Below are 24938 nucleotides of genomic sequence, written 5' to 3' on the forward strand. Positions count from 1 at the left end.
AGGCACGCCTGGAGGATGCGGACCATTTGGATCCCTTCCAATCAGGATTCAGGCCTCACCATGGGACTGAAACTGCCTTGGTCGTGCTGGTCGATGATCTCTGGCGGACTAGGGACAAAGGTGAGAGCTGTTTCCTAGTTCTGCTGGATCTCTCAGCGGCCTTTGACACCATCGACCATAACATCCTTCTGGACCGTCTAGAGGGGCTGGGAGCTGGGGGCACTGTCATACAGTGGTTCCGCTCCTTCCTCCTGGGCCGTGTTCAGAAAGTGGTGGTGGGGGATGAATGTTCAGACCCCTGGGCTCTCACTTGTGGGGTGCCTCAGGGTTCTGTCCTCTCCCCCATGCTTTTTAACTTGAAGCTGCTGGAAGAGATTATCAGGGGTTTTGGGCTGAGTGTTCATCAATATGGGGATCATATCCAGCTCTACCTCTTTTTAAAATCAGAACCAGTGAAGGCAGTGAAGGTCCTGCGTGAGTGTCTGGAGGCAGTTGGAGAATGGATGGCAGCTAACAGATTGAGGTTGAATCCTGACAAGACAGAAGTACTGTTCTTGGGGGACAGGGGGTGGGCTGGTGCGGAGGACTCCCTAATGCTGAATGGGGTAACTGTGCCCCTGAAGGACCAGGTGCGCAGACTGGGAGTCATTTTGGACTCACAGCTGTCCATGGAGGAACAGGTTAATTCTGTGTCCAGGGCAGCTGTCTACCAGCTCCATCTGGTATGCAGGCTGAGACCCTCCCTGCCCACAGACTGTCTTGCCAGAGTGGTGTATGCTCTAGTAATCTCCCGCTTGGACTACTGCAATGCGGTCTACATGGGGCTACCTTTGAAGGTGACTCGGAAACTGCAATTAATCCAGAATGCGGCAGCTAGACTGGTGACTGGGAGTGGCCGCCGAGACCATATAACACCTGAGAGATCTGCATTGGCTCCCAGTACATTTCTGAGCACAATTCAAAGTGTTGGTGCTGACCTTTAAAGCCCTAAACAGCCTCGGTCCTGTATAACTGAAGAAGCGTCTCCACCCCCATCGTTCAGCCCAGTCACTGAGGACCAGTGCCGAGGGCCTTCTGGTGGTTCCCTCACTGCGAGAAGTGAGGTTACAGGGAACCAGGCAGAGGGTCTTCTAGGTGGTGGCACCTGCCCTGTGGAATGCCCTCAGAGCAGATGTCAAGGCAATACGCAACTATTTTACTTTTAAAAGACAACTGAAGGTGACCCTGTTTAGGGAAGTTTTTAATGTTTGATGCCGTTTTGTGTTTTTAATATTTGGTTGGAAGCCGTCGAGAGTGGCTGGGGAAACAAAGTCAGATGGGCGGGGTATAAATAATAAATTATTATTATATTATTATTTTTTAAAAGTGGGGGCAGAGAGAGTCGGAAAGAAAGAGGGAGGATTGACCAATGCAACTGGCGCTGGGAGGTTTCTGCTGTGTTTCGAAAGGCGTTTCAGGAGTGACTTTGGTTTGGATGCTTGAAAACTAGCCACGAGTATGTGGGAGAGGGAAAAGAGTCGGGGGGGAATTGGCCAGGATTAGGCTGGGGAGTGTTGAGAGAGTGACAGGGCCTCCCCGCCTATCTCCCCCCACCCCTCCTCTTTCCTTTTGCCCATGGCCAGGCTGAACATCTGATAAGAACTGAATTAGGAAGGGCGGTGAGAGACAGACCAACAGCTGCTGCCACTGGGAGTATCTTGTGAGTCACATGTAAGAGGCTTGAGAATTGTTGGTTGTTTCTTTCTTTCAGTGCGACAGCCCCCACCCACCTCGTTAGACCCAACTCGGTGAGCCTGCCCTGTACAGAAACAACCGTTGCCAAGAAGGAAAGACCAGCAGCCGCCAATGGCCAGTTTGATGGATGACACTGCAATAAACCAGCACTTCTAAAACATGAAGTACAAAGGGTCTGTGACGAGTGGTGAGTTATTATGCATTGATTTTTATTGATACCAGGCAGACACATTTAAGGTACACATTTCTGTTGAAGACATTCTTATTTAGACAGGCTCACTAAGATGTTCATAAAACTTGTACGAGTTTTTAATTTGTTTTAGTTGATTCTATTGTGGTTTCACCTTTTTGTAAATAAAATGATAATTTTATTGCTTTATCCTTTTGGAAACTGCTTTGAGGTTTTTCTACAATGAAGTGGAATGTCAATTTTATGAAAAAAATAAATTTAATAAATTCCAACAAGTGTGATTTATCATGTGTGAAGTTACATTTAAATGAGAAGCACTGCAGTTCCATTACTGCTGCAGTGCAGTTCAGCTATAAAATAATATTTTCAGAGTCAGGTGCTGTCTTTAGCTTTTGTTGTGAGATGCTCCTTTGTATTCAGATTAGGCCTCAATATGATAATGTAGCACTTGGGAAGGAAGATGCAGCCCAGAAGCCCAGCACTGGAGGCCAGGATAGAGAAGACCTGCACAGCTACCATGTATTTCCCCTTGGTGCTCTGGTAGGTGGGCACAAAGGACACCCAAACGCTGCAGAAGACCAACATGCTGAAGGTGATCAGCTTGGCTTCATTGAAGGCCCCAGGCAGCTTCCTGGCCAGGAAAGCCACCGTGAAGCAGATGGCAGCCAGGAAGCCCATGTAGCCAAGGACAGTGTAAAACATGGCAACAGATCCTTCATTGCATTGCAGGATGATCTCTCCAGCCTGGGAGTGCATGTCAGAGTCTGGGAAAGGGGGAGAGATGCCCATCCAGATGGTGCAGATGACAACTTGAACACCAGAACAGGAAATGACAATGGAGTTGGCCAGACTCTTCCCCAGCCATCTCCTCACCTTGTTCCCGGGTTTTGTGGCCATGAAGGCCAGCACCACAGTGATGGTTTTAGCCAGTACAGAAGACACGGCAACTGAGAAGATGATGCTGAAGGCCGTTTGTCGGAGAAGGCAGGTTAATTTACATGGCCGGCCAATGAAGAGGAAGGAGGACAAAAAGGAGAGCAAGAGAGAGACGAGGAGGATGTAGGAGAGGTCACGATTGTTGGCTTTGACAATAGGAGTTTCCAGGAATTTAATGAAGATTCCTATCACAGAGCCTGTGGTGACAGACAATAAGAGTGCCATGGAAGTCAAGAGGACCCCCAAAGTATCTTCATAGGCTAGGAAGCTGATAATTTTGGGGACACATTGATCTTGGTCCTTGCTCGGATGCTCATCTTCTGGACATTTGTTGCAATGCTCTGCATCTGCAATGAGCAAGAAAGACCACTGTCATGGCATCTCTGTTCCATCTATAATATTGATCTAGACTCTTCAAGATTGCTTGGAACATCATTCTGGGTGGCAGCTTAGACCCATAGCATAGAATTTTCCAAATTATGCAAATCAGACTCCAAGGTGCACATTGAGATTTCACCCTCCCTGTGTTTACTTCTACTGAAGATGCACCTTTTGGATCAGACGCCTATGGTTGGTGGGACATGCCAGCCACTGTCATGCCACACATTGCTTTTCATGCCCACCTCCTCCTCCAGGTTCATCCATCCAGCTCATTAACCGTGAAGTTAGCATTTGTTTTGCTAATCTCCAGAAATAATGTAGGATCACACTTCCCCATTTCTGGAAATTAAACAAACATACAGAAACATACCCCAAATTATGTCTGTGCTCTCCTGAAAGGGCTTCTTTTCTCCCTGGCATCCCTTACCTTCCCGAGTGGAGAAGGTCCCTTCCACACATGGTGCACAACCATAACAGCACAATGGCTTTCCTTCCTGAATCACCTTGACGTATCCTGGGTGACAGCTTTTGGTGCACTGTGACTGTGGCAAGGTCTAACCATAAAGAGAAGGAAAAGTGGCAGAAATGTATCAATAAGCTACTGAACTGAGTCAAAGACATAGAAAAGGCATAGCCTTATTTCTCTAGCAAATGACTCCAGTTTTTTAGGTTTGCCTGTCTCGATTCCCAGAATGGTCAGTTGTCCTTCAGAAGCTGCATTCACTAGTTTTCCACTTTTAGTTAGTGAATAAATTTTCTAAACTCATTTCTGCCTTTGGTCATATCTAATTAATTACCTAGTGTTGCCATCTGTCTGGGTTTCCCTACACATTTCCTCTTTTGGGGGCCCGGTGTGCATTTTACAAGAAATATTTGGGTTTGGATTTTTTATAAGAAATAATAATAATCATCATCATCATCATCGGGGTGGGGCGCTGTGCTCTGGAAGTAAAACTGCTATATCAGAGCAAGGCTGTTGCAGTGAAGATCAGGTAGGAGCTGGGGTCCTGTTTCCGCTCAGGCTGGCAGTGGCTTGGCCTTGGGAAGCTTGGGCATGGGTTTGGGGTGTAGCAGCTGCCAGCCCAAGCCAGGGAAAGAGGTGTGCAGGTGCACCTTTTGGATTTTATTGGTATTTGGCCTATGCTTAAAAACACTGCAATGGGTAAGAGGTCTTACTGAGTGATCAACATTCTTAAATTCTCCATCCATCCCCTTGAGCCACACAATGGCATCCCGGTCAATGTGGAACCTGGTTTCTGGGGATGCCTGCCGCTCTATAGCTATACAGTGGTACCTCAGGTTACATACGCTTCAGGTTACATACACTTCAGGTTACAGACTCCGCTAACCCAGAAATAGTACCTCGGGTTAAGAACTTTGCTTCAGGATAAGAACAGAAATCGTGCTCTGGCGGCGCGGCAGCAGTGGGAGGCCCCATTAGCTAAAGTGGTGCTTCAGGTTAAGAACAGTTTCAGGTTAATAACGGACCTCCGGAACGAATAAAGTTCTTAACACAGGGTACCACTGTAGAAGCTATAGAAGTGGTTTCTTAGGTTTGCCCATCTTGTTCTCAGAATGGCCAGTAGTCTTTCAGAAGCTGCATTCATCAGTTTTCCACGTTTCCTTATTGAATAAATTTTCTAAACTGATTTCTGCCTCTTGTCATATCTTATTAATTACTCAGTGTTGCCATAGGTCTGGGTTTCCCCTCATATGTCCTCTTTTTGGGGCCCAATGTGCATTTTACATGGTTTTTATAAGACATTATTATTATTATTATTATTATTATTATTATTATTATTAGTCGTAGTAGTAGTAGTAGTAGTAGATAGTAGTAGTAGTATATGCTTGGGAGGGCGATGTGCTCTGGAAATCGAAGTGCAGTATCAGAGCGAGGCTGTTGCAGTGAAGATCAGGTAAGAGCTGGGGTCATGTTTCTGCTCAGACTGGCATCAACTTGGCCTTGGGTTCAGCCTTGGGCAGTTTGGGCTTGGGTTTGGGCTACTCTGCATGCCTCAGCCACTGCCACCCCAAGCCAGGACAAGAGGTGTGTGTTCGTGGCAGTGTGCCCACACGTGTGTGCCTCTTTACCAGGCTTGGGCTGGCAGCGGCTGTGGCTGTCCTCTCCCCCCCCCCTCATCACGATATGGTAACCCTAAATGACCTCTTTTACTACCCAACAAATTACTAGAGTCCATGGTTTTCCTTTCTCCCCCCTCAACTTGCCCTCATTTCCATTTCTTTATGAAGTGTTTCTATACCACCGTTTAACAACAGATCAGGACATTGTATAGAAACATAAGAACACTTATCCAACTATAAAGATGTGTACATGCTATATTCTCAAGACTAAATGTATTATAAACACATATACATGTCCTTTTATTTATGTCTTATATTCAAATAGCTTCCTATTTTGCTGATATATGTATATTCTTAAAAACATTGCAATGTGTGAGAGGTCTTACATAGCAATCAATACTGATAAATTTTCCATCCATGGCTTTCCTCACCTGGGTAAATCCCTTGAGCCGCACAATGGCATCCTGGTCAATGCGAAACCAGGTTTCTCGGGATGGCTGCCGCTCTAGACTCCCAATTTTCACTGAAGCCACTGAAGTGTTGGGCCACACGATCCAGGTCAAAATATCAAGGCTGGCTGGAAGTTCCCCATCTTTGTTCAAATACACGCCATCCATGGAAGTATTGTAACACTCAAAGTTACTTAGAAAAGGGTGGAACTAGAATGGCACACAGAGAAAATGAAGGTTATTTCAGCGCTGCTCATTTGGGGATAAATTTCCCTTCTTAATCCAGACAACACAGAGAACAGAGTAACCACAGCACAGACAGGAATCCTTCACATCAGGAGTTCAATCTGGGGGCAGGAAATGGACCCCCTGAACCTTCCCTTGGCTAGGGAGATACTATGTCATTGTCCTGGAACTTGAGGAACAGTAGACCCAAAGATGCCAAAGTGATGGTGATTTTTGCTTTGTGAAGATTTTTTTCTTGGAAAGCAAGTTGACGTCTAATGTCATTTTAAAATGTGTTGTGGAAAGAGGAGTTATTGATCCTTACATTCCCATCTTGCTCAGCAGAAGGTGAAGACAATTTATATACAGTTAAAGCTTTATATTCAGCAATGTGAATTCCCTTATTCATTCCTTTAAAAACAAACTTTGCCTCAGAACTAAACAGATATATATATATATATAAAACTGATAGGCTATGAGAAGGTATTGGGTATAGACGTAGAGATGTGGAAAAATTCTGATGGAACTTAAGTTCTGAAGCTCCCTGTGAAGTTCTCTCATTTCTCTAATCTTCCTCCAGGAAGGAGAATTGATACATAACCCCATTAGAGAAGGCACTAGTAGCCTCATTCCCAGCACTGCTCAGGAATTCCAAATATCAGTGCAGTTTTAAAGCCTCAGCCCACTATATTGATTCAGAATGACACCTAATTACATTTGAATATACACACAGAGAAGAGGAGGAGGAGGAGGAGGAGTTTGGATTTGATATCCTGAAGGAGTCTCAAAGCAGCTAACATTCTCCTTTCCCTTCCTCCCCCACAACAAACATTTTGTGAGGTGAGTGGGGCTGAGAGACTTCAAAGAAGTGTGACCAGCCCAAGGTCACCCAGCAGCTGCATGTGGAGGAGCGGAGACGCGAACCCGGTTCCCCAGATTACGAGTCTACCGCTCTTAACCACTACACCACACTGGCTCACCACAAAACCTGCTCCCGGAGTTCAAGATCTAGGGGTCTCAATTTGAATCCAGGGTTTGTGTTCCCTTGGAAGGAGGCACTGTGGAGACTGGTATCTGCATGCATATAATATGTATATTTCAGTGGAGCTATCAGTGATGGAAAAAGGAATACCTGCCATGGCTGTAGCCTCTGAAGCCTCCTCCTGTCTCCTCCACCCATCATTGCCACCTGCTTGGATCTGGATGAGTAAGCAGCATTTAAGGCATGTGCCACAGCATACGCACTGCTATACATGTTGTAATTGTCTGGAGAAAGACTCTGCACAAGGATATCCAGGGGCAATTCCCCTTTTTGGTCACATCTGAGACGTTCTTTCGCAGAAAACAAGTGCTTTGAAATGAAACAATCAAACACTTCCTTCCAGTAAGGAACTAAGCGACTGAAGTCAAAATTGTCATGTTTTAGGGCAACCTCTGTCTGAATTAAGAAGGAAAAGAAACAGTGGCGGTGCTGGAGTTGTAATCTCCAGTCAGACAGTGTTGGGGTGATGTCCCACAAAGCAGTTGTGATCCAGACTTTCCCCTCACTGGACTGTAGCCACAATGTGAGTATTTGATGTATAAAGAATATCCCGCTGAAGAAAGAACGAGTCTCTGCATAGTGAACAAATACATTGACTTGTCTCCATGTGAGAAATGAATCAACGTTAATTTTCACTTCATACCGAGTCATTTCTGGGATTCTGTATGAGACGGCAGCACAAATCCCATTCGAGGTGAGCATAGGGGTCAAGGACCTCACGAACCTTTCTCCGTTGTCATTGTTTGGAGCAAAGAGACCGATCCACGTCCATCTGAAATGCAGGAGCAACTTGACAATCCCTGTGTATTGGTGGTCATCTTTGGGGAGCATCCGGTAGAAAAAAGGGAACTGAGTTTTATCATTGATGTCATGGGAGACAAACCCATAACTAACCTGGATGGGAACAGAAAAGAAAAGTGTCTTGCTTGGCTTCCGTTGAAACACTTTGTATGCATGTCTCATTCCCATATTACAGAATTTCCATATGAAATATATATATATATTTATTAATAGAGAAATTGTGCCAGTAACAATCCTAACCAGGTCTGCTTAAAAAGAAGACATAGAATTTCTTGGGAATTAGCCCAAACCCTAGTCATACTAACATTATTTCAATAGACTCTCTGTTGTATTCATTCTGTGTGGATTGGAGCGAAATTCAACACCCTGTAACCTAGAAGGATTTAGAAAGAAAGAAGGCTGTTGAAAGGACAAATAAAACTCGAGACTGACAGTAACTTTGTCCCCGAGACAGAGAAAAAGGCCATTCAAAGCAAAGTGAAATTAAAGTGCACCCCATTTCACACCTGTGGGATTTTGTAGATGCCCAACATGTTCAAAATATGGAGAGAGATTTCAGAGTCTGCACCTTCTAGGACAGCCAGCAGGTTATTCTGCCTTCCACACCTGTAGTTTGGAATACTTGCATGACCGGTATAGAGCAGCTCTACCATGGCGTCGTATGTGATTCTTGCATTGTGATAGTTCTCAAAGATATTGTAGCCCAGGGTGATGTTGGGCAAGAGCCTGGGATTCTGGTTGATCTCGTGGATGGCGAGCAGGAAGGCCAGTTTGTGGAGTAAATCTATGTCTTTACTTCTGCAAGATATCATATATTCTGTATCATCACCCTCAATTTAACAACACATGTAACTTTCCTCACTCTGGAACATGAAGGGAATTTTGAAGCAATATAAATTTAGTTTTAGGGTGATACTCATGCTCAGTCATAAACAGGTTTTTAATAGCCAACCCACCTTGAAATGTTGGGACAATCCTCACCACAAAGGCAAGGCAGATGTGTCTATCCAATAATGTAGTGGTATATTCAGATGTGACAGTGTCTGTCATGACAGTAACAGCCATGCCACCGTCTAGGTTTGTACAACCTTACAAGAAAGACTTTTCATACTATGTCATGATACAATAATAAAATTGAAAATGCAACTTAAAACCAATAAACAGCAAGGCAAAAGGAAATAAGGCATTGATCCAGGGGATTTGGAGACATACACTAGGGTCCAATCTTATGGGTCAGGTAAAAGCTTTAATCTGTTATCAGAGTGTGCTATTCAAAATAAGATGGTGAAAATAGCTGGAGGGTTCATATTGCTCCCTTCCAGAATTGCATTGCAAAACAGAGACATATGAAGAGACTGGGATTTAGCAGGGAACAATGCAAGGAAATACCCACCATCTCTTTTAATGAGGTTTATAGCATTAGATTTATGGTTTCCTACCATTAAACTCATCCCCACATAATTTACTTACGGAGATATGTGGATAAAAGGATTCTGGGAGAAAGAGCCTGGTTGAGATATTCCACTTAGTGTGGGGATAATCCCACCGATGAGATGGTCTCCTGCTCTGTAAAAGTTAAAGGGATTATACTGATCTCTCACTAAATTCAAGGGACATTTTCCCTTCAGCTGCCCATAGACGTTGTAGAGCAGAAGTAGTATTATCATGGACATGTCTGAGGCTGTCACTCACTTCCCTCTCGCCCACTTGCTTCAAAGAAGCCAAAACTGAACAAAACTGCCTGCTATCAATGATTTTTCTAATACAGACAAGTCCCACCATGGCTTCTCATTCAAAGAGGGTGATATCACACTGACAGTATCCCTGCTATTTTGAAACCCCCAACCCAAGATCTCAGTGGAGTGCAACATATTTATACCTCAACCTTTTTCAGGCTTGATGCAATAAATTGCATCTTGTTGCTCCCAAATCTGGCAGTTTCTGCTAATGGTCTCAGATGTGATATTCATGGAAGTCCCTCGAGCTTTGGCAGAATTAGAGAACTAAATCACCATGATTTACACAATGATAAAGGGAAGAATTGCCTCTCCAATGGATCACAAACTCTCTATGTGGCTCCTTGCACAGGTGCTTGGGTGGAGCAAAACTTGTTTACAAAAACTCAACAATGATCCAACAAAACGAGGTTGGGATTAGAAAAAGCGGTCTGCGTTACAGTGGAGAAAAATCTACCATCCACAAAGACCTCCTGTGAAAGATTTTGGAAAAACAGAATAAACATGTTAGGATTACAAAAACAAACAAACATGAAACCAACACACCAATATTGGCACTTTATCGTTTGCTTGAATGAGAAGTAACTATTAGTCTCATGGTCAAGATTCCCAATCTCAAGGGACACTGATTCTTTGAGACCAAGCTGTTTTTGTTTGTTTGATGTATTACAGTATTTTAATATATTTTTTGGAAGCTGCCCAGAGTGGCTGGGGAAGCCCAGCCAGATGGGCGGGGTATAAATAATAAATTATTATTATTATTATTATTATTATTATTATTATTATTATTATTATTATTATTATTATTATTATTATTTTGGCTCCCACAATATCTGTTGACATAGGGCAGGGCCCCTCAGTGTTGAGGGGGTGTAGGAGGCCGAGTGTGGAGCCGAGTGTGGCTCAGTTTCAGTGGCCAGAAACACCCGGCTTGAACTCCGGTTGACCTCCCCGTCTGCATTTCCCAGCAGGATACAGGCTAGGTCGCGATCGGCGATCCTTCTCAGCGTGAGAAGGACACACCACTCTTCCCTGCTCCCCCCCCCCCAGGGAGGGGAAAGAGATAGACAGAAATGTATTTACATGAGTGTGGCTCAGTTTCAGCAGGAAACAAGAGGAGCCGCCGGCATTAAAGCTGCTGGGCTCCATCCTCGGTCTCCTCCTGACGAAACAGCTTTGCACCTGTGTGACATCACACCCGTGTGATGCGTGATGGTCCCCCTCAATCTTGGATACAATGTTTACCATACCTAATAGCCAATCACACAATCCCACTACCCTTCTGAGAAATACGATATAGAAGCAATGCGGCAGCGAGCTGCAGCTAGCTGGAAAGCAAAACATGATGGGAATGTTGGGACTGTTCCATGGGAAGCAGAGGGACAGTCTATACACAGTGTGAAGCACCGTAATTAGCTCAGAGTGTAATGTGAGCTGTACAGGAAGTACAGAAGGAGGAGTTTTACTCTCTCGGCTGTTGGAGTTTGATGAGAGCAGACGTGTTTTCTGTAACGCTGCAAGGACAGAAATAAAGACATGTAAATACATTTCTGTCTATCTGTTTCCCCTCCCTGGGGGGGAGTAGGGAAGAGTGGTGTGTCCTTCTCACGCTGAGAAGGATCGCCGATCGCGACCTAGCCTGTATCCTGCCGGGAAATGCAGACGGGGAGGTCAACCGGAGTTCAAGCCGGGTGCCTGGAGAATGGCCAGTTTCTCCTAATAATGGCTTGAATCCCAACACTCCCCACCCTCTCATTATATAAGGGTCTGGTGACTTCTGTTTCAGAGTATCTGAAGCAGTGTGCATGCACACAAAAGCTTATACCCAGAACAAACTTAATTGGTCTCTAAGGTGCTACTGGACAATTTTTTAATTTTTTCAGAAGGATTCTTTTAAAGACTTTTTTTTTAGAAAAATTTTTTTTTAGGACTTGGTTCTTTTAAAGAAAATTTTTAGGGAAGAGTTTTTTAACCCTTTTCAAGATTTTTAATTTATTTATTTCAAAATCTTTATGAATGACTTGGATGAATGAATTGAAATGATACTAATCAATTTTGCAGATGAATCCAAACTGGGAAGGGTAACTAATGCTGCCAAAGGTGGACAGAATTAGGATTTAGGATGATCAAATGAGATTGGAAAACCAAGCCCATGTTGGGATACTGCCAGGGAGATAAAGTCCATCATGGCCCCCAAGCCGGCTGCCGGACGATCCATCGACCTCCCGTAGTCACACAGTATGAGCTATTAGCGACACGAGTTTCCTGGAAATACCTTGCCACATTCCAGGGCTCATGCACACTCTTATCAGCAGATAATGCACAGCAAAAGTCGCACCCAGGAGAGCATTATTTACAAGCTTTTATTCAGCGTTGATCAGAACAAAGAAAGACATGACTGTTCTGCGTCAGTGTCTTCGACAGAGAGAGAAACGAAAGCAATAGCTAACATAAACATCCTGTGAACAGGAAATACGCAGGTTGTGACACAAACATCCTGCTCCCTTTTAAGGTGGAACGGAAATATCCTAACAGCCCAAATAAAAAATCATTATTTCAATAGGGACAAGTCTGCTTACCTTAAACGGTTAGACGGCATTGCAGTCTGGCCACAGCCCCACGTCAGCGATCCAGTGGCTGGCTGGGGAGGACTACAAGCTTGCCTGTGGATTGGCCAATGGCAGGCAAGCCTGAATCTGGGGATTCCCTAAGGGACAGGCCCAACCAGCCAATGCACATCACTTGCGTCTGCCCAAGGGGAATAAATTGAGGCCCGCCCAGCACACCTTGGTTTTCCCCTCCTATCTCCCACGCTCCGATTCCTTTTTCATTGGTTTTTTCTTTCATTTTAAAAATATTTTTTATTAATTTTTTCAACAAAAATAAAGCAAACAATGACAACCACAAAGAAAATTACCCACCACATATGATAAAATGTACCCTCTGTTTCTCTACATTTCCAACACTTATAAGATCTTGTTCTACATATTTTTGCTAATTTAACCAGGGTTAGATACCACCGATACATCATTTTCATATAGTTCTCTTTCAGTAGAGTATGTGACTTCCAAAGCCTTTCCCAATCCATCATTAGTATATTATGCCCCACATCTTTCACCCATTGTATCATAACACATATGACCTGTTCCTCTTTGGTGTCCCACTCCAAGAGCAGATTGTACATTTCTGACAGCAATTTTGTCCTACCTTCTACTATTTCCCTCTGAAATCTTGACATTTCATATCTAAATCATTTCTTTTTATCATTTTTAAAAGTTTCACTTAATTGAAAATATTGGAACCAGCCTATTACTTTTTCTCTAACTTCTTCAAAATCTTTTTATTTTAATTGGTTGTCTGTTTCTGTTAACAGCTCTCTATATGTCGGTCAATTTGTCCTCATATTCACTGTTTTCAAAGATCTTGCTTCTAATGGGGAAAGCCACCATGGTGTTTTCTGTTCTAACAGATCTTTATATTTCTCCCAGACTTTAAGAATCGAGTTTCTTTTTATATGATTATAGAATCCTTTGTGAACTTTTGCCTTATGATACCATAGATACCCATGCCAACCAACTCTATTATCATGACCTTCCAAATTAATAAATCAGCATTTGTTAAATTTATCCAATCCCAGATTCAGCAAACGCATGATGCTTTATAATATAATCTTAAATCCGGTAGAGAGAAACCTCTTTAACATCCATTAATAATTTATGTTTAATTCTTGGGTCCCCCCCCTCCAGATAAATCTTCTAATGTCTTTTTGCCATTCTTTGAAACAGCTCACACTGCTTACCACCGGGATTGACTGAAATAAAAACAACATTTTTGGCAATATGTTCATCTTAATTACTGAAATTCTTCCTAATAAAGACAAACTCATCCTTCCCCAAATTTCTAAATTCCTTTTTATTTATTTCCATAATTTTTCATAATTATCTTCAAATATATTAATATTATTGACTGTCAACCATATTCCCAAATATTTAACTTTTTTATACATACTTATCTCTTCTGCTGTATCTCCTTTTTAGCTTGCTCTGAAACATTCTTCACTAAAAGCTTAGTCTTATTTTTATTCAATTTAAAACCTGATACTTGTCCAAATTCCAGTATTTTTTTCTAATACTTTTGGTAATGAGATTATAGGGTCTTCAACTGTTATTACAAGGCCATCAGCGAATGCTTTAAATTTATATGCTTTATTTCCTACTTTTATTCCTCTGATGGTTTCTTCTGCTCTTATATTTCTCACCAGAACCTCTAATACTAAGATAAACAATAATGGTGACAAGGGGCATTCTTGTCTTGCCTCTTTCAAAATTTGGCATTTCTCAGTAATAACACTATCCACAATTAATCTTGCTTGTTGCTTTGAATAAATTGCATCTTTTCCTCTTCTGAACCTTTTCCCGAAATTCAACTCTTCTAAAACCTTATGCATAAATGACCAAGAAATATTATTTTCAGTGTCAATAAACATCAAGGCTCCTTCTTTGGAGGTCTTTAAGCAGAGGCTTGACAACCATATGTCAGGAGTGCTCTGATGGTGTTTCCTGCTTGGCAGGGGGTTGGACTCGATGGCCCTTTTTGGTCTCTTCCAACTCTATGATTCTATGATTCTAAGGCTGCTTGTTTTTCATTTCCTACCTCCACGTACTCTATGACATCAATTACATTATTTATATTTATATTATCTTTCATCTGACGACCTAGAAGAAATCCTGCTTGGTCATGATGTATTATATCTAACAATATTCCTTTCATTCTATTGGCTAATATGTTTGCAAATAATTTATAATCGTTACTTAATAACGAAATTGGCCTATAGTTTTAGATTAACAACAGCTCAGTCTCTTGTTCGGGAATCTCAGCTTTTCCGTCGTATATCCCACCCTCCAATTCTTTTTTCATATGTTTTTTCTTTCTTGCTAAAACCTTGCTATGGACTTTTTAGGACCAAGCTGGACTTTTTGCACTTGGCAAATTAGCACCAACCACTTGGTTTTCACCTACTTCACAGCAATCGTCATAACCTTGTTAGGTTAGGTATTGGGTAAGCCTTAGTCTTAGCTGGAGGGGAGGTTGTAGCCTCTGCCTGCCCCTCCTTAGTTGAGGGAAACCTGTTTAAGGGATCTGCAAGGAGTCACTTCTGTTGGGATGCCATAGCACTCCTCCAAAGGGAACCCTCAAGGGGTACCCCTATTTGATGTAGGTCATAGCCCCCCCTTCCCATGGTGTCAGTTACCCTTAGATAAGCACCCTAGAAGATGGGCTGGATTTAGTTAAATGTCTTCACCCAATGCCTATGCCAAACCTTTTACATCTGTATCCGATAAAGTTGTGACCTCTTTGAACCCAAAATCTGTATGCTAGTGTCTTATCAGGTGACTCAATACATAAGGAGTGACTTGGTCACGGGGCCTTGGCATGCAAATGTCCGGTTCGAAACTTAGGCAGGATGAACCAGCTGCACAACTTTAAGATGCGGGACACGTGGCTTGCCAGTAATACATGTGTAAAGGTTCTAGGAGGCTTAGTAGACCACAAGCTTAACATGAGTCAACAGTATGATGTAGCAGTGGAAAAGCTAACATTATTCTAGGTTGCATCATCAGACGTATAGTGCCCAGAACAAGGGAAGCAATAGCATGGAACATGTGCAATGGAGGGCAACCAAGATGATCAAGGGTCTGGAAGCCTTATGATAAATGGTTGAGAGAGTTGGCTATGTTTAGCCTGGAGAAGAGGACAGTGAGAGGAGATGTGAGAGGCATATCTAAAGGGCTGTCCCATGGAAGATGGAGCGAGCTTGCTTTAGCCTGCCCTGGAGACTAGGACCTGAAGGAATGTGGGAATTGCACTAGATGACCCGCAGGATCCCTTCCAATTGTACAATTCGATGATGATGATGATGATGATGATGAAGAAGAAGAAGAAGAAGAAGAAGAAGAAGAAGAAGAAGAAGAAGAGGAGTTTGGGTTTGATATCCCACTTTATCACTACCCTAAGGAGTCTCAAAGTGGCTAACATTCTCCTTGCCTTCCTCCCCCACAACAAGCACTCTGTGAGGTGAGTGAGGCTGAAAGACTTCAAAGAAGTGTGACTAGCCCAAGGTCACCCAGCAGCTGCATGTGGAGGAGCAGAGACGTGAACCCAGTTCCCCAGATTACCAGTCTACCGCTCTTAACCACTACACCACACTGGCTCTCCAGTGAGTCTCCAGTGAGTCTATGTGTCTGTTGGATGTGTGTGTGGAGTTTGGCCTAAACTTTGCTAAGAGACAACTAAGAGACATGCTGGATCATACCTCAAACTCTGGAGCCACATCTGTGACTTTTTGCAAATATGTTTCTCTCCAGCTCTGCGTCTGCCTCTTGTCACCAAGAGACTCCAGAATATTGCAGAGATGAAACTTCTTTGCCTTATAATTATCCAAATCATAGTGATTTGTTCTTGCCAAAGGTGTTTCTGAAACTTTCCAAAGCATCAGAAAGAATAGAAGCAAGTGGTTATTTGCTGCACTGTGGTTTTTTTGGAAAGTGTCAGAGACAGATGGAGTCGAGATTTCCCATAGGGGAAGAGGGATATATTCCTGTCTGGGGTTTAATGGCTCTGAAGCCATAGCTGAACAGCATGCATACTGGTGAAACCACACCAGCTTTGGTCTTGCAAGAGTTTTTCGCTTCTTCTGCTTAACTGTCTCTGGAGGTAAAAGCAACCACAGAGGCAGAATGATATTCCTGCTGTTGCTACTGCTGCTGCTAATGCCCCATGAAGTATGCGGGAAACTGAAGGCAACATGCTCCTTGAATATGATCAAGGAAAAAAACGAAGCATTCAATTTCTACCGGCCTGGTGAATTCTTCATTAATGGGATTATATCTCCAAGAAATATTTATAAACAATGGCCATACAACTTTTCTCAGACCCCCTCACCAAAGCTTCTAGTGTAAGTAATTATAGGCAGATGAATGTCATCATCATTCCAAAGTTTTGCATATATCAGGGAAACGGCTATTATTTCAGGCCTGGGAGCCTGTGATCCCCTAGCAATTGCTGAATTATAGCTGCCAATCATTTGCCCTGCTGGCTGAGGCTGATGGGAGTTGGAGTCCAGCAGCAGGATCCTCCCCACATCTGTCCTATTTTCTTGTTCCCTGGCTTTTCCTGGCTAAAATGCTGCTCTAGCTAAGCTGCTGTGCTGCCTGTTGAAATGGCAACAGAAGAATGCAAATGACTTGCTGGAGATAAAAATAATGCATTGATTTAATGCACCTGTTTGAGGATTAAACTATCCCACCTGCATGAGGAGAGTGAGGGTGGCATGAAACATAGGGAATTTCTGAAAAGCCTGGATTTTTTCCCTTTCATTTTTTATCTGTAAAGCTGTTCTGAGTCCCATTGGGGTAAAGGTGGAGTATAAATATACACTACTATGAATAATACAGGTGTACTACTATGAACAATACAGTGGTGCTGTGGGTAAAACCTCAGTGCCTAGGACTTGCCGATCGTATGGTCGGCGGTTCGAATCCCCGCGGCGGGGTGAGCTCCCGTCGTTCGGTCCCAGCTCCTGCCCACCTAGCAGTTCGAAAGCACTCTTAAGTGCAAGTAGATAAATAGGTACCACTTTATAGCGGGAAGGTAAACGGCATGACCCAGAAGTGTCTTCGGACGGTGCTGGCTCACGGCCTCTAGAGCGAGATGAGCACGTAACACTAGAGTCGGACACGACTGGCCCGTACGGGCAGGGGTACCTTTACCTTTATCTTACTATGAATAATAATACTGTTTGACATTTCTATTCCACCTTATTCCACCTTATTCTATTCCACCTCCCACAAACATAGGATTGTTACGTGTTACATGTCTGTTTACATTCCAGCACAGCTTCCTGGGAACTTCCATTTGTGTATAGTTTTCACTTTGGCTGTTCTCTCTGAGACGACGAGAGAGAGAGATGACATGTTTCTTTGTCCTGATTTATGATTAATAAATCTGTAGCTGTAGTATGCTTCCACAAGCCTCATGCCTATTCTGTGTGTGCAATTTGATCTGCTGGTAGTGTGCCCTGGCTCAGAAGCCCGGGTTGCTGATTTACGTCGGAGCAGAGGTGATGGTCTTCGCAGAGGGACAGCTGGAAGGGAACAACCTAGCCAGGACTAGCCAGCTGGCCTCCCGGCCCTCTGCATGCCAACACATACTGGATCTACAAACCAGGATTTGAAGACAATGTTGGTTTTCATTAAATGGTGAATAGTGGTTTGACACCTTTTGATTTCTTTATTGCAGTTCAAAAAGTTACTACTACTGGTACATCTTACCCTTCTTGTTCACCGTCCAGGAGATCAATCTGGATCCCAGGATCCTACCCAACATCACCCTGGGCTACAATCTCTATGAGAACTATTTTGATAGAAGGACGACTTCCAGTGCAATGTTGGACCTTGGCAAAAGCAATATTCCAAACTACAGCTGTGGAAAAAGGAATAAACTTCTGGCTGTTCTTGAAGGGGCTGATTCCGTCATCTCAAAAGAAATTTCGGACATGTCAGGCATCTACAAAATCCCACAGGTATGAAGTTGTGTGGGTAGAAAGACAGAGGACAACTTTGGCAGCATAGAATTCCACTTACTCTTCATGTGGGTCAAGAAAGGGCATCACAAAGTGGGAATTCCTTAGCTATAGCATAATATCTGATCCAGGGACCTTTCTTCTAGCCTCTGCCAACTTGGCACCCTCCAGGCAAATAAATATCTCTTCCCTATTTTGATTGGCAATCACACACTTTTTTCTTCATTTCCTCACAAGGTCAGTTGTGGCTTTACACATCATCTTCATAATAATAAAGCCCAGTTCCCTTTTGTCTACCGGATGATGCCCAAAGAAGAAATTCAGTACCGGGGGATTGTCAAGTTGCTCCTGCATTTCGGATGGACTTGGATCGGCCTCATTTTTCCAGACAATGACAATGGAGAAAGGTTTGTGAGTGCCCTGACATCCCTGACTATCAAGAGTGGAATTTGCATTGCCTTAGAAAAAAGAATACCAGAAAACAATCAACTTGAAATGTTCAGACTGAGTAAACCAGTTGCCATATGGAAGCAAGTCAATGTATTTGTTTACTATGAAATCACTCGCTTGGGATGGAATCCGATCATGCAGTTTCAAGAAAAATTTGAGAAGGAAATTGGAGCAAAAGTCTGGATCTCAACAAGTTTTCAGGAAATTAATGTGCATTTGTCTGCTCCTCCAAATTACTTCCAGTACATCCATGGCTCTTTGTCCTTTATAATGAAGCCCCAAATAAGGAGAAAATACCAATACTATGTACCAGAATCCAATCTTCTTGGACAGTTTATCAATAAAGCATTCCGTTGCTCATATTCAAAGCACATGTTGGCTGTAAAAGGTCGGACAAGATGCAGAGAGAAGGAGAAACTGGAGACGCTGCCCCAAGAGGAGTTGGAGAGAGCCCTGTCTCAAGACAGTTACATCACGTACTTCAGTATCCAAGCTGTGGCTCAGGCCTTAAAAGCCGCATATTCAGTCAGATCAAAATTCATGTTGATGGTGGGTGGAAGAGACAGGTTGGAGCATCAAAAGCTGCAGCCATGGCAGGTATTCCCTTTCCCTTTTTGCAAATTGCAAACCATTGTCCCAACTCTGGAATGAAATTTACCCGTCTCCTCATCTCCATTTTGGAGGAAAATCTAATTAGTAAGGCCCATGGAGAAGGCAAACATTTCTGCCCTTTCTGGCAGGGGTGAAACTAGGCTTTTTTTCACCTGGGTCAAAGACCCAGTTTGGCACACCCCCATGCGCATTGCATGCCTAATGGCGCCCCTCTGGAAGCTTCACCCAGGGCAAAAAATACAACACCTGGCTAGCCCCCAGCCCCATAGCTATGGCTCTAGAAAATGTTGTTTAGTCATTTAGTCGTGTCCGACTCTTCATGACCCCATGGACCAGAGCACGCCAGGCACTTCTGTTTTCCACTGTCTCCAGCAGTTTAGTCAAACTCATGCTGGTAGCTTTGACAACACCGTCCAACCATTTCGTCCTTTGTCGTCCCCTTCTCCTTGTGCCCTCCACCTTTTCCAACATCAGGGTCTGTTCCAGAGAGTCTTCTCTTCTCATGAGGTGGCCAAAATATTGGAGCCTCAGCTTCACGATGTGTTCTTCCAATGAGAACTCAGGGCTGATTTCCTTAAGAATGGATAGGTTTGATCTTCTTGCAGTCCATGGGACTCTCAAGAGTCTCCTCCAGCACCATAATTCACAAGTATCAATTCTTCGGCGATCAGCCTTCTTGATGGTCCAGCTCTCACTTCCATACATCACTACTGGGAAAACCATAGCTTTAACTATATGGACCTTTGTTGGCAAAATAGAAAATAGCAAGTTTCTATTAGAAGCTTTATATAACACTCTTTGCTCCCCCCACCAAAAAATCCTCAAGGTGGTTTAACATTACAAAACAGCTGTGGATAGAATAAAACACAATGCAAGAATGTAAAAATAGTATGAAAAGCAGAGGACTTTTCATCTTTCTATAACACCTTGTTAGAACAAAATTACCTTCAACCATTCCAGAATGCACACATAGTAATTGTTACTAAATTTACCTCTGTGCTCATAAATAAGCACAATGAAATATTATGCAAAACTGTGCCCTCCCTTGTGGAGTTGTGCAAGTTCTACCAAAAGCTGCTGCTGTCTGAAGGGAAGGGAGAGACTTCATATCTGCAGGCTTCCACATGATCTAGTGATCAATGTTCCATTTCACATGGAAGTTTGCAAGTGTAAAAGTTTCCCTTTCTTTCACATATTTGCATCAGGCAGTGGGGATGCTTAATACAGCCACAGATCCCCCTCATAGGCTGCTCTTGACTGTGAGTAGACCTGCGAGGGTCTTCTCTGTAATGGCCCCCATACCATGGAATAACTTCTATAGAGATACAGAGGGTGTCGGGGTAATGGTGTCTCACCAGCTACTTCTAACAAAGCTATTCAGAAAGGCTTCCCATTACACTGATGTGTAATACCGACTGTAGATCTGCTATCCGAAGTCAATGCTAAATTGCATTGGAGTACATTTTATAGTGTTTTTTTAATAGCATTTTTTATATCTGTGTAGATCCAGCCATATTTTTTTGTATAGATCTTATTCTGTACAGCACCTTGTTATTCTATATAAAAGGTGGTCTTTGAATGGTTAAATAAATAAAATGGAATGCCTATAAGGGCTTATCAGAACAGACGAGATGCACACTGGCCCCAATTCATAGGAGCTCAAAATGTGTAGGGCTGAGATACTCAATAGGGTTTCATTTTTTTTTTTTTTGCACTGGGCCTTTCCTTGTCATTCCAGCTGCACTCTTTCCTAAGAGAGGTCCAGTTTCTGAATACTTCCATGGGGAGCCTGAATTTGAATGAGAATGGGGAGCTGCCAGCCAACTATGATATTGAGAACTGGGTGATGTTCCCTAATAAGTCTCGTGTTAGAGTGAAAATTGGGAGCATAGAGAGAGAGGCGTCTACTGAGATAAAGTTCGCTATTAACTTGGAAGCCATAGTGTGGCCCACATGGTTTAACAAGGTAGAGAAATAAGTAATTTCGTTGTGTCCGAGAGGGGGCAATGACAATAAAGATATTATTATTATTATTATTATTATTATTATTATTATTATTATTATTATTATTATTATTATTAGAGGAAACTTTATTGATGTGACATCTGGTAAGCTCAAATCATTTGCTGGATAATTTCGAAAGCACAAGACCCTCCAATTGTCCCTATTTTCCAGGGACAGTCCTGGATTTACAGAAACCATCCCAGTTTCTGATTTGATCTCGGAACGCCCCTCTTTTCCTTAGGACGTCCCTATTTTCATCAGAGAAATGTTGGATGGTATGGAGTTATGTGACTCCCCCGAGCCAAGGGGATAAGTAACTATACAACTTGTAGAAGACACCATAAGGCAGCCCTGTACAGTGGTACCTCGGGTTACAGACGCTTCAGGTTACAGACACTTCAGGTTACAGACTCCGCTAACCCAGAAACAGTACCTCGGGTTAAGAACTTTGCTTCAGGATGAGAACAGAAATCGCATGGCAGCAGCAGCGGGAGGCCCCATTAGCTAAAGTGGTACCTCAGGTTAAGAATGGTTTCAGGTTAAGAACGGACCTCCAGAACGAATTAAGTTCTTATTCCGAGGTACCACTGTATAGAGAAGTTTTTTTAATGTTTAATGCTTTATTATGTTTTTTATATATGTTTTGAATATAAATGTTGGAACAAACAAGAAGCACACCAAAGGAGTCTCCCAGTGATGCCTTTCTTCTGCAAATTGCTTTCCTGAAAAATAATAATGCCTAGGGTCAGTGAGAACTAAGATCCTGTTGAATCATTTGCAAACTCTAATTCCAAATTTCATATGAATCCCATAAACACATATACTCCTAACACGTTTCCTTTAATGCACAATCTTCTCTTTATTATTAGACTGTGCCTTGCTCCAGGTGTACCAAGAGCTGTCAGCTTGGATTTGCCAAAGTGGTTCCAGAAGGAGAGCCGGTTTGCTGCTATGTATGTGCTCCATGTATCGAAGGGACAATATCCACTCAGGAAGGTGGGTGACTCCAAGGGTGAGGGCATTGCTTGAGAGAATGTCAACAGGGAAAACATTCACTTTCTATAAAGACTCTGAGGATTTATTCTGAATGTTAACCCTCTTTTGGCTTCTATATCTTTAATCAGCTTCATTAATTCAAGGAAGTTGGTTGAAACAAATGATCTCAGGGAAGCAATCTGTGGGCTACAAGCTGGTGATCATAGAGAGTCAAATATTTCTATAAAATATAACCCGCTCACATGGAACAGGACCATATAAATTCAGATGGGCCAAACAATAAAAAAAATCTTGAATATCCACAATTAAAGAGATGTGTCTTCACTATATGGCAAAAGCTGTACAGCGAAGACACAATCTCCGTGGAGCCTCTCTGCATTTCCTACATCACAATGCAGGATATTTTGAAGGTAAAAATGGGGGGGGGGGCTTTGTGCAACACCTCCATTTCCTTGGAGACAAGGGATGGTACAATGTTAAACAGTAAACTGTTGTTCTTGTTTAGTCGTTTAGTCATGCCCAACTCTTTGTGACCCCATGGACCAGAGCATGCCAGGCACTTCTGTAAACTAGGTTTTGGAAAAAAAAATTTGTTCATTTCCTGTTATAAATTATTGCTGACATCAGCATCTTAAAAAATATATGTAATGCAGCACAGTAAGCTATGCAGATATCTAAACGATACTAAGGCACCTTTTTTCTCCTCCTCAGATGCAGAACATTGCACCAAATGTCCAGAAGATCAACACTCAAACACGTACCGAGATCAATGTGTTCCCAAAGTTATTACATTCCTGGCCTATGAAAACCCTTTGGGGAGCCTACTGGCTTCCATTGCTATATCCTTGTCTTTAATCACAGGATTCATTTTAGGAATCTTCATTAAATATAAAGAAACTCCAATAGTCAAAGCCAACAACAGGGACCTCTCATACATCCTCCTCATCTTCCTCCTGATTTCCTTTTCCTCCTCCCTCCTCTTCATTGGCGAGCCAGGGAAAGAGAACTGCCTTCTCCGGCAAATGGTCTTCAGCATCATCTTCTCAGCTGCTGTCTCTTCTGTTTTGGCAAAAACCATCACTGTGGTGCTGGCCTTCCTGGCCACTAAGCCAGGGAACAGGGTCAGGAAATGGCTGGGGAAGAGTCTGGCCAACTCCATTGTCATTTCCTGCTCCGGTGTCCAAGTTGTCATCTGCACCATCTGGCTGGGCATCTCTCCCCCATTCCCAGACTCTGACATGCGCTCTCAGCCTAAAGAGATCATCCTGCAGTGCAACGAAGGGTCTGTTGCCATGTTTTACATTGCCCTTGGCTACATGGGCTTCCTGGCTGCCATCTGCTTCACAGTGGCTTTCCTAGCCAGGAATCTTCCTGGGGCCTTCAATGAAGCCAAGCTGATCACCTTCAGCATGCTGGTCTTCTGCAGTGTTTGGGTGTCCTTTGTGCCCACCTACCTGAGCACCAAGGGGAAGTACATGGTAGCCGTGCAGATCTTCTCTATCTTAGCCTCCAGTGCTGGGCTTCTGGGCTGCATCTTCATCCCAAAGTGCTACATTATTATACTAAGGCCCGATTTGAATACAAAGGGACAACTGACAGCAAAAGCTAAAAATGGCATCTAATTATTCACATATTCAGTTTTGACACCCGTTTCCCACTACAGTTGTAATGAAAACCTAATAGTTGTTGTGGGAATATGTATACTTAAATATACATCTCTCTTTACCTTTATTAGTCACAAACAATGAAAAAGAAGCCCTGGATCACATCCCTACACAGTTTCAGATCAGACTTTAAGGGATATTGCTGTCTGTGACCACACTAGGGGATTCTTCTCCCATGGGTGGGGAACACTGCCAGAGCAACTGCATCCTTCTCAGACACCCTCCAGGTGGATGGTGGCTAAGGGGGATGCAGTGGGCATAGGCCAGCCCCACACTGTTTTTTCTTAGAATTCCTGCTTCATGATTGCAGTCATGGGATTTTTGTCTTTCACATGACGGAATATGTTTTGACTCCACAGAGTGGGAAGTGACGGAGACAGGGTGTTTGTGTTACTGTGTTCTGTGATGTGGGACTATTGTCCTTTGTTCTTTTTCTCTTTGCTGTCTGATGCTAGAGAGAGGGGGAGTCATATTGCAGTGCTCCGTGTGTGTTTACATGTAAATAAAGTAGATTAGCCAAAATGCTGAGTTGCTGAGGTCTGTCATGCGAAATGCGCAAACTCTGCAGATCCCTAAGTGTGCCGGTGTCGGTTGGCATCAGTTGCTGTGATGTTCAGGCTGAAGAAAGCTTATGAAGCTCCTGAACGATCGACCAGGAGGGAGGGAACATGCCAGTCAGGCATGTGTCTCTGCCAGGGTCCTACTCGAGTGTAGGCTGAATTCCTGGCACTTTTGTGGACAGTGATGACTGCAGGGCACCTCCAGCTTTACAGGTGCCCTCCAGCTTTACTCTGTTTGTGACCTGACCATATAACAACTAGATTTCTTGACTCCAGAGTGGCAGATTAAATTGGTAAACGATCTAGCTGTCCTCCGCAATGTTCCTGTTTATCAGTTACTCCAGGGATGAGTTTTAGTTCCATGCAAACACTTATGCACACATTTGCTTTATTTATGACACCTTGACATTTTGAAGAAAATGCTTGTTTCCCCAATTTTTTGTCATGTGGGCACAATAGTAATCCTAAGGAATAAATATTAAACTGTACATTTCA

The 24938-nt window shown here is 43.2% G+C and overlaps 3 protein-coding genes across 3 annotated transcripts in view; 2 read left to right on the forward strand and 1 right to left on the reverse strand.

The window, feature by feature from the left end:
• Positions 1–2296: 2296 nt before the first annotated feature.
• On the reverse strand, positions 2297–9513 carry LOC308578857 (vomeronasal type-2 receptor 26-like; the record flags this gene model as incomplete). The annotated part of the gene is made up of 6 exons (XM_081179457.1): positions 2297–3207; positions 3669–3795; positions 5755–5982; positions 7130–7933; positions 8347–8638; positions 9311–9513. 6 exons carry the CDS (start codon positions 9511–9513, stop codon positions 2297–2299), a joined length of 2565 nt encoding a protein of 854 aa, XP_081035583.1.
• Positions 9514–16313: 6800 nt separating this feature from the next.
• The window catches only part of LOC308578863 (vomeronasal type-2 receptor 26-like), a gene marked incomplete at both ends in the record, with an annotated part of 39468 nt that continues 30843 nt past the window's right edge, over positions 16314–24938 (forward strand). Inside the window, 3 exons of the mRNA XM_081179475.1 lie at positions 16314–16531; positions 17875–18157; positions 18395–19204. Of these exons, the coding sequence (XP_081035601.1) occupies positions 16314–16531; positions 17875–18157; positions 18395–19204 (1311 nt within the window). The remainder of the gene's footprint in view (positions 16532–17874; positions 18158–18394; positions 19205–24938) is intronic.
• On the forward strand, positions 21000–23841 carry LOC308578868 (vomeronasal type-2 receptor 26-like; the record flags this gene model as incomplete). The annotated part of the gene is made up of 3 exons (XM_081179486.1): positions 21000–21185; positions 22093–22219; positions 22931–23841. 3 exons carry the CDS (start codon positions 21000–21002, stop codon positions 23839–23841), a joined length of 1224 nt encoding a protein of 407 aa, XP_081035612.1.

This window comes from Podarcis bocagei (genome assembly GCF_964188305.1).
Source record: "Podarcis bocagei genome assembly, chromosome: 2".
NCBI lineage: Eukaryota > Metazoa > Chordata > Lepidosauria > Squamata > Lacertidae > Podarcis > Podarcis bocagei.